At 46.4% G+C, this 8654-nt stretch overlaps 1 protein-coding gene and 1 long non-coding RNA gene across 3 annotated transcripts in view; one reads left to right on the top strand and one right to left on the bottom strand.

Annotated features, from left to right (window-relative positions):
- Window positions 1-654: 654 nt before the first annotated feature.
- The window catches only part of ENSA (endosulfine alpha), a 14510-nt gene continuing 6510 nt past the window's right edge, over window positions 655-8654 (top strand). For both annotated transcript variants that reach the window (XM_077841098.1, XM_077841099.1), the window contains exons 1-2: window positions 655-817; window positions 7617-7742. In XM_077841098.1, the coding sequence (XP_077697224.1) occupies window positions 761-817; window positions 7617-7742 (183 nt within the window). In that variant the 5' untranslated portion in view covers window positions 655-760. The remainder of the gene's footprint in view (window positions 818-7616; window positions 7743-8654) is intronic.
- The window catches only part of LOC144279548 (uncharacterized), a 23650-nt gene continuing 21836 nt past the window's right edge, over window positions 6841-8654 (bottom strand). The window contains exons 3-4 of the long non-coding RNA XR_013348683.1: window positions 7751-7792; window positions 6841-7232 (exon numbers count right to left, since the gene is read on the bottom strand). This is a non-coding gene — a long non-coding RNA (uncharacterized LOC144279548). The remainder of the gene's footprint in view (window positions 7233-7750; window positions 7793-8654) is intronic.

Below are 8654 nucleotides of genomic sequence, written 5' to 3'. Positions count from 1 at the left end.
CTGGGGTGATGGGGGGTGGGTTCCGGGGGGGAGCAGTGGTGGGTTCCAGGGTGATGTAGGGGTGCAGGTCCCAGAGGTTCCTGGGAGGCGGTGCTGGATCCCGGGGTGATGTGGGGGGCGTGTCCCGGGTGATGGGGGGCGGCTCCCGGAGGGGCAGTGGTGAGTCCCAGAAGGTCCGGGGGGTGGGTCCCAGTGGATGACGGCGGGTCCCGAACGGGGGGGTTGGAGGCGGGGCCCCATGCCTAGGGGGCGGGGCTCACGCCAGTCCCCGCCCTCACACCCAGGCCACTGCTCGAGCCAGGGGCTGGACCGGGCGCCACGGAGCTCAGGGCAGCCAATGAAATTTCCCCCGCCACAGCCAGGACCCGCCTCACCCCGCCCCCTATTTTGGTTCCCCGCCCCACGGCCTCCTCTTCGTCTCTTATTGGTCCCGGTCAGTTTTCGTCATTCCCAAGTTTTGCCCTGCCCGGTTTGCTCTTGCCTCACTCTCCATTGGCCCTTTGCCCCATCTGTCTCATCTCAGTATCCCACCCCCTCGTCCCGTTTTCTGAGGGCTGTGATTGGTTGGTTATGATGTCACCCCGGCCTCCGAAGCTTTCTTATTGGCTGCTCTGCTTGTCAGTTACCAGGCAGAAACGTTAGGGGGGCGGCGGCGGCCATTTTGGTTACAGAGTGAAAGTGACAGGAGCCGGGGAGAGAGTGGGAAGCAGAACGCCGGCCCTTCTCTCAGCCACGTCCCTCTTCCCTTCCCTGCCCCACCATGTCGGAGAAGCTCGGTACCGACAGCCGGTGCGAACAGACGGGCGACGAGAAACAGGTGAGGGCTGAGTCGCGGCGGGATCGTTCTGGGCTCCGATTGGCCACTTGGACTGCCCGTACGCGCCCGCCGCACTGTGATTGGTTGCCGTATTCGTCGGTCCCGGTAATGGTGTTTGGTCATTGGCTACAGGCCTGCTGGGGTGGTACTTCCGGGGGGTGTGAGTCGTGGGGTAGATAGGGCTTAAGTGCAGAGTGAGTCTGGGCGGGTGAGGGGTGGTGGATTGTGGGATGCGGGGGGTGTGGAGGCCTCTGGGGCGTGGGGCAGCTCTGAGGCGGGACAGGGTTGGGTCAGAGCAGGGTGGTGGGATACTGGGGGGGTGTGGAAGCTTCTGGAGCAAGGGGGCAGCCATGGGGTGGGAGAGGGTCAGAGGAATGGGGGAAGATTGTGATTTTGGGGGAGCTCCTGGTCTGAATCCAGGCTCGGGGGTGGGTCCACTAGGGGCAGGGGATTATGGTGGAGGGAGGATCTGGGAGTGCTGGGTTGGGCCTTGGACTTCAGCATGGGGGGCTCCACTGTTGGTTGGAGCTTGGGGGGCTTGAATTCTTCCATTGACTTTGCTGTGTCTTCACCTGGGTCAGGCTGGTTTAACTAGGGTGCTCAGGGGTGGAAGTTTTAAGTGTAGACCAGGGCTAAGGTTACAGGTCTCCATGAAACCATGATTACATGTTGTGGAGCGAAACAAAATGGATGAGGTAATATCTTTTATTGCACCAGCCAGTGTCTGTTGGTGGAAGGTACAAGCTTTTGAGCTACACAGAGCTCTTCTTCAGCTCACCTGCCCCATCAGGTCATCTGAAGAATCGAAAAGCTTGTAGATCGAAAGCTTGTATCTTCTACCAACAGAAGCTGGTCCAGTGAAAAATACTACCACACGTACCCATGTGTGTCTCCTGGGACCAACACAGCTACAACTCTGCGAACATATATGTGAAATGGCTTATAATAAGTATCCCTCTCCCCCCTGTTAAGATCCCGATGGTGGGACAAAGCTGACTGCCCAGCCCACTGACAGCCACAAGAAGAATTAAGAGTGCAGGAGTTGCTTTAAAAGCAGATGGTTTGGTGGTTTCAGTATAAATCATGTCAGTTCACCTCAGTTTCATGACTTCTCCGTAAATAATTTTTTAGGCAAGGCGAGATCAGGTTTGCATGAGGTGGAGGTAAATTAGGATTATATAATAACGGCTGCTTCAAAGGAAGTAAGGGAATTTCCCTTTGGTATTAAGGGGGAGAGATGTTTCTCTCAAAATACCAGTTCAGGCTTGCAGTAAAGCAACCACTTTGTTGTAGCCAATTCTGTAGTTATATGCACAAGCTGTTGATTTATTTGAGGGTAATAAAGTTCCTTAGGCTAAAGCAGAATTCAGGGGGGCGGCCCGAAAATGCAGCTGCAGTAGATGAGAAGAGGCAAAATTATTACTTCGGGGGTGGGGGTGGTTTTAAACTGTAGTGGAGGTTTTGTATTAACGCTGCAGGAGTGAACTGTAGTGAGTAATGATTTAAAATTATCCCACATAACCCTTCTGCACAAAAATTCTTGTTTTGCCTTTTGTCTAGGGCAGCTTAGCAGCATGGTGTGCAGCTCCCCTGAGTCATCGACTTCCTTAGAGCGTTGCCCACGGTGTCGTGAGGGGAACAGCTACTCAGACTTATCCACTTTATTTAAAGACTGTCCTATCAAAGACGCGTTGTCTTTCCAATTGTTCTTTTCTCTTGATTCTCTTTAAGTGGCTGGTAACCAAAGAGCAGACGGTAGCTTTAGGGAAAGGAGAAACGTGACTTAAATGGTCTCTTCCAAAATGCCTTGGCATCGTCTGTCCTAGAAATCATATATGTTGGGATGGGGGAGAAAGTGTTTCCAATCTGAAACCTTAATTTTAAATATTAACTCTTTTAACTCTTGGTTTTTAATATAGGGAAATACTTGCTCCTAAAGAGTCTCTCATTTTAAAATGCTAAAATGGGTACAACAGAGGATGTAACTTCCCAACCTCAGAAGGCATGGTTTCTCTTAATGACTTTTGCAGGGGACCCTGAATATCAAATGCCACTCCACCATCAGACTTAATTTTAAAAAATCTAAATGTTTCTGAAGCTTGTGTATGAGCATAATCCAAATCCCATTGAAGTCAGTAGGAGACTCCCATTGATTTCAATGGACTGTGGATCGGGCCCTATATAGGACCGGTTGGGAAGCTATGCAAAAGAGAACTGCATTTGTGCCTGCAAGGGTCCAGAATAAGTTTTATACTAAGTAAATGGACTGTGACAGCTGGCTAGACATTTTCACCCCAGCAATGATACCGTCCAACCACTTACTAACGGCCACTGCTAGATCACTGCCACAAGATTGAGTTCCCGTGATGCAGAAAATCTTTGACCCTTTTACTTGTGCTGCCACAAACAGCTATATGGCGTGCAGCCTGGAGGTTAAAATTTTTCTACTACTCTGGCACACAAATCCTACACAAAAGAAACATTTTAACCACCCGTAACACTCGCATCTAAATGCTTTCTCGGAGCTCTCACCCCATCTCTAATAGTTGTGAAGTGGAAGAGCATTCTGGGTAATAGAGTTTGCAAGAACACCTTGAAGCCTGTTTTATCTCAGAGTTTCTATACATAGCGCTGCCATCTCAAGCTTCAGAACTGGAGCAGGATTAGCACAGGCCAGGTGTTCTCATACAAACACATGGCCAGCTCTCAGCCAAACTGGTTATTGCCCAAACTAATGGTGGCACCAGTACAACAGGGATCTGTCAGAACAATAGGCTTTCCGGCTCTTACAGTATTAAAATACAGGCTAACAATCATGCAGCTAAAACCTGCTGGCCATCTGGGCACATGTGTTCAGTGATACAGGTCCTCTGGGAAAAGTGGCAGCTGTGTATCACCGTTAATTTTGAACAGTGACTAAACATTAACATCAGCTCTGTGGCAGTCTGTATATAGTGGCAGGACATAAGTGTGTCCTATGTGGATCCTGGTGGCTTAATCTATCTTGATAGGCAAGTGGCATCACACTTTTGAAAAGGTGCCATTGTCTCTTTGTTCAGGTGCATTGCAGTGCTGCACATATAGCCATGCTGTCCGAAAAATGCTAATTGGTATTAATTTCCCAGCTATGGTGTTGGCCACTGATCTTATTCCAATAAGTAGAGTAAAGCACAAAGCCATTGACTGTAAAGGGCCTGATCAGCAGTTTAAGATCGCGTACCCAGGATAATGGGAGGGAAGTAGCCTTTGTGGCCATATATGGAGATATGACTTAAAAATAAATAATTGAGCGGAGGAGGTGGGATTGAGAGTATCTGGTAAGAACTATTGGGCTATGGGTAACACTGCCAGAATTCCTGCTGAGAGACCAAACACCGCTTTGGAACTTGTGCTTCTCTCTTTAATTCTCTGACAGTAAAGAATCTCTTTATTTCATGGGACAGTGTCTCTTTGAGTTGTAGATGGCTGAGTGGCATCTGTCTACCTGTATCCACTTCCTAGAAAAGAGAACTTCATTAAGACAGCCAGAGCGATAAATCTCCATTAACCCTAACACCATTGGAATGAATACTATAGCAGAAAATATCTGAGAACACTTGTGGCTTAGGTTCCACAGCCAACTTCTCAGCAGCTGTCAACTGCCTTTAATAGACCAGATACCAACTTGTATGTTTCTAGTTGGGCTACATATAGTCACTAGCCACCACCTGTCATCCACAGAGCATCCTCCAGTGTGTCTGTCTGTGCTGGGCCAGGCACATATCTTGCCTCCTAGCTTCCAAGCCTCTCCATCCCAGTTTCTCATATGCTTGATAGATTGGCGAATAAGATACCTACGCAGGTAGGAAACATGGTTTCTACCCCCTATCTCCAACCCGCTATTCAACTATCAGCCAGGATACTATCAGTCTACCTCCCTCTCGACCCAGCATGGACTCTAATTGCCAAAATACACATTCAGTATTGGTACCACCAGCAGTACCAACTTCCTCCTGTACTTCTCTCCTTACGTGGAAGGACCAGACCCAAGACTGAGAGCTTTCAGTGTCTGTCTATGGCTCGATCAGTCTGAGACAGTGAACAATGAACAGTTATGATGATGTGGATTTTGAGATGTGAGTACGCCTGCCTTCACGTTCTGTTGGCTAATCTATTAATTTGCAGTGGCTTCTCGAAATATGTTGCCTCTCCTTCCAGTGTGTTGCCTGGTAATGGACCAAATATCACAGGTTGGTGCAGGCCAGCAACAAATAAAATCTGAGGATCTTAGATATGCTGCACAGGCCTTCTAAATTGAACTGAGTTCTCACTGTGCAAGATCTTTTCTGGAATTGGTGGCAATAGTGACTAGCAGGAATGGAGGTTTCCAGAAAGTGAATGCAGCAGGGAGAGAGAGCTGACACAGCCCATTAGGCTGCTCTCTGTAGAGAAAAATCATCTAAATCCAGATCTTAAACAGGCTCTGTTCTAAATCTTTGAAAAACTTAGAGACCACTGAAATGCCTTCTCAAGAATAACAGAACAGCAAGATTTCTTAGGATGGACTGTGCCATTCTATTTCTGGCCAGCTACTGTTGACCCTCTGCTCTAGGAAATGGAATTTACTGTATTTGGTAATTCATATTCTCAGGGCTTTTATACCATTGAGTTTGCTCTCAAAGCTGTATTTAAAAATTCTGAAAGAACTGAGAAACGTAGTCACTCTGTGGTTCTGCTGACATCCACGCTCTGCTTGACTCATGTCTACACAGTCCTCTTTACTTAAGCAAACTCCGCTTAAAGAATAGGGCTGGGTTAAGCACTGTCTTGGACGACAGAAGTGTGACAATCCTTCTATTCCTCTTTCCGCACGTGATTGGAGGGGCGGGAGTGAGTAATACATCCCAGGCAGCCCTCAAACCTCCTCTACCACTGTGCTGAGACAAATAGTTGCAGATGGCATCAATTTTGAAGCCATCAAGAATTTCTGCTCTTGTACAGCAACTTCTTTACAATAGTCCTGACGTTGTCACTTAAAAACCAGTCTACATTATCAGATATTTACAGGCCTCCACTAATTTCCTAGGTTAGGATACTGATTTATTTCTTTTTTGTTAATTTTTCCAATTTGAAAGTTTCACATGTCTGTTTCAGTACCGTTCCATCTATATATTTCTGAGCAAAGGTGTCTTGAACTCAACAATAACGTGCCCAATCCTAACCGTTAAGGCAGAAATTTGCCTGTTCTCTTTACTAAAATCAAATGTAGATTGTCTAATTGGATGGATTCTGTCCTGCCCTTTTAGCAAGAGGAACTAAATGTAATCGGAACATAGGAGTAGCTAGTCTGGCTCAAACTCATGGTCCCTCTAGTGACATTGAGCAGAATCCTGTTTCTTCTATCTCCATGATCTTGCTCTAGCAACTCTCTTCGTGACCATATTGACACCTGCATGCCAAGCTGAAGATAAAGGTGTTTTGTTTTTTTCCAGCAAGGACATGGAAAATCTCAACCCTGTTTTTACCTTGCCTAATCTACTCTGTGCTTAGGCAAGAAGCCTTTGGGCCCAGGGGGATGAGAAGGAACTTGCCACAGAACAAGTCAATGCCACTTCTTGATCAACCAGAGATATGATATATATAGTATGTGGTGTTCTGCCCCTGGGGCTGAGCTTGCTGCGTCCGCAGTACTGGATGGCATAGATGATCGATAATGGGTTTGGAGTTGCCAGTTTGAATTTGGCCTTGATAGAAACCGACTTGAGTCGGCATTGTTTGGTTTGTACGACACAAGTTGCAAAGTCTCAGTCCAATTCTTAGTAGACAGGTGTGCATGTTGCAAAAACCATCACACCTGAGGGATTGGTGGGGATCTCTGCAGAGGGGCCAAAGATTCATAGATCTTAAGGCCAGAAAGGACTGCAAGTCTGACCTGTGTAACGCAGTCCATAGGATAAAGAGTCTTGGATGGTGAAATAACATCTTGTTCTGGAACGGTTTTCTCTTCAGCATAGGGCTGAGGCACACACGGGTGGGGTGGCTCAGGGTAAACCTCTCTGATATGATCTGTGCTGTATGGATACAGAGACCTTCTGGCTTCCTGGGCTGTCTACATGCACTCTTCAGCATTATGGAATTCCCCTTTATGAAAAAATATGCACTAAAAACATTGATTTGCCTCTTGTCCTTTTAATGATTCTTAGTGATCAGAGAGCTCAATTGTTTAAAACAACTATCTTTAAGCAATGCTAGGAAACGGCACTGGGGAATGTTGATGCATTGGATACATGTGAATAACTACTCCATGTTGAAGCAGCAGAACTTGATCTCTGTGACCCATCTGGGAGCTGTTTCTGGCATGTTGCTTGCGCTTGAGTATAAAAGCTTGGTTGAATTTCTAGCCATCACCCATATTGGCTAAGCCAATTGGCTGCTGCTGTGTGGAAAGGTTAGAAGAGTTAGAGATGGTGCCACATTTAACTGGTGGGACTTGACGTGAAACTGATGACTCCCTGCTGAATCTCATTGCCTGGGTTGAACTTACTGATGGCTCCTTATCAATGACTGTATCTCTCACCTGGCCCATTTATCTGTCCGCTTTCCCACAGGCTTTCTGAGAAAGCCACTCCCCCTATGGGTTTAGAATTGAGTTTACAGTGTTCTCAAAGTATGTTTAAGCATTTAAGGGGCCACACCTCAATTAGCGAAACATTAGGCTTGTAGTTATAGGACAAACATTATATAACTAGATTTCTGAGGTAAAATAAAGGTGTCCTCTTTCATAGGGTTGAATAGCTTTAATCCGTTTCTTGTTTTTCAGGATACACAGGAGAAGGAAGCAGTCATCCCTGAGAAAGCAGAAGAAGCAAAACTAAAAGCCAAATATCCTAATTTAGGACAGAAGCCAGGAGGGTCAGACTTCCTAATGAAAAGACTGCAGAAAGGGGTACTTACCTACTCAAATGCTCTTGTCTTGGAAGCTAAGCGTCGTCATCACTAGATGGTGTAAAGAAAAGTGTATAAGATATAGACAGTAGCATTTAAAGTAGTCTAGACATTGTTAGTAAAGACTGAATTGAATGAGAGATTTGGATTCAGTATGTACCTAAGGTGCTTATATTTCTATCTATTGACCAAACCGGGCCAGTGACCTGAACTTGTTGTTATGCCATTTGTATCCAATACGTTTATATTCATTACCATTGGTGGCCTGGGGATATATCAGGCATGAAATAAGTTGGACAAGACCACTTAAAAAGTATTCAAATGTAGGAACAAACGTAATTTTGATGTAAATGTCCGGAATGAATGAGTTTACTTGTACCTTGAGTGACTTTGTGCTTATGAATGTTATTGATGATGCAAGCTTGTGCCAGGGGTCTGTAGGACCTGATTAAAGCTCTTTGGGATTGGCCCCATCTAAAACCCACTGAAGTCGCCATAGTGGATGTCTGTGTGGCACATTCCCCTGTTTCCCAAGCTCTGCACCTCCTGATCTAGATCATCCCAGGCTGTTCTTGTCTTGGGCCTTTCATGAACAGCGATGCTGTCTTTTGTGTGGTGGATTTTGCTATGTGAATATTGTTTCAGTGGCTTCCCATTTCTCCACATTGTGACCCATCATGCTTTGGACTCTGATACTTAGAAACTAGTGCACTGACTTCCTTGTGCCACCTGGGCCTCTCCCTGGGATCTACCTTAACGCTGTGGGGCTGGTCGTGCACCAGCCAGTGATCTGGCAGATCAGATGTTCCAAATCTCATATGTGGGTTCAAAGTAGAACTCTTAAAGAACAATGATGCAAAATTAGAAACTGTGGGCTTGATTTTTCCATTGCCCTGCACCTTGTGCAGTCACT

This window comes from Eretmochelys imbricata, chromosome 24, assembly GCF_965152235.1.
Source record: "Eretmochelys imbricata isolate rEreImb1 chromosome 24, rEreImb1.hap1, whole genome shotgun sequence".
In the NCBI taxonomy this organism is placed as follows: domain Eukaryota; kingdom Metazoa; phylum Chordata; order Testudines; family Cheloniidae; genus Eretmochelys; species Eretmochelys imbricata.
This window is presented reverse-complemented; position numbering and strand designations above follow the sequence as displayed.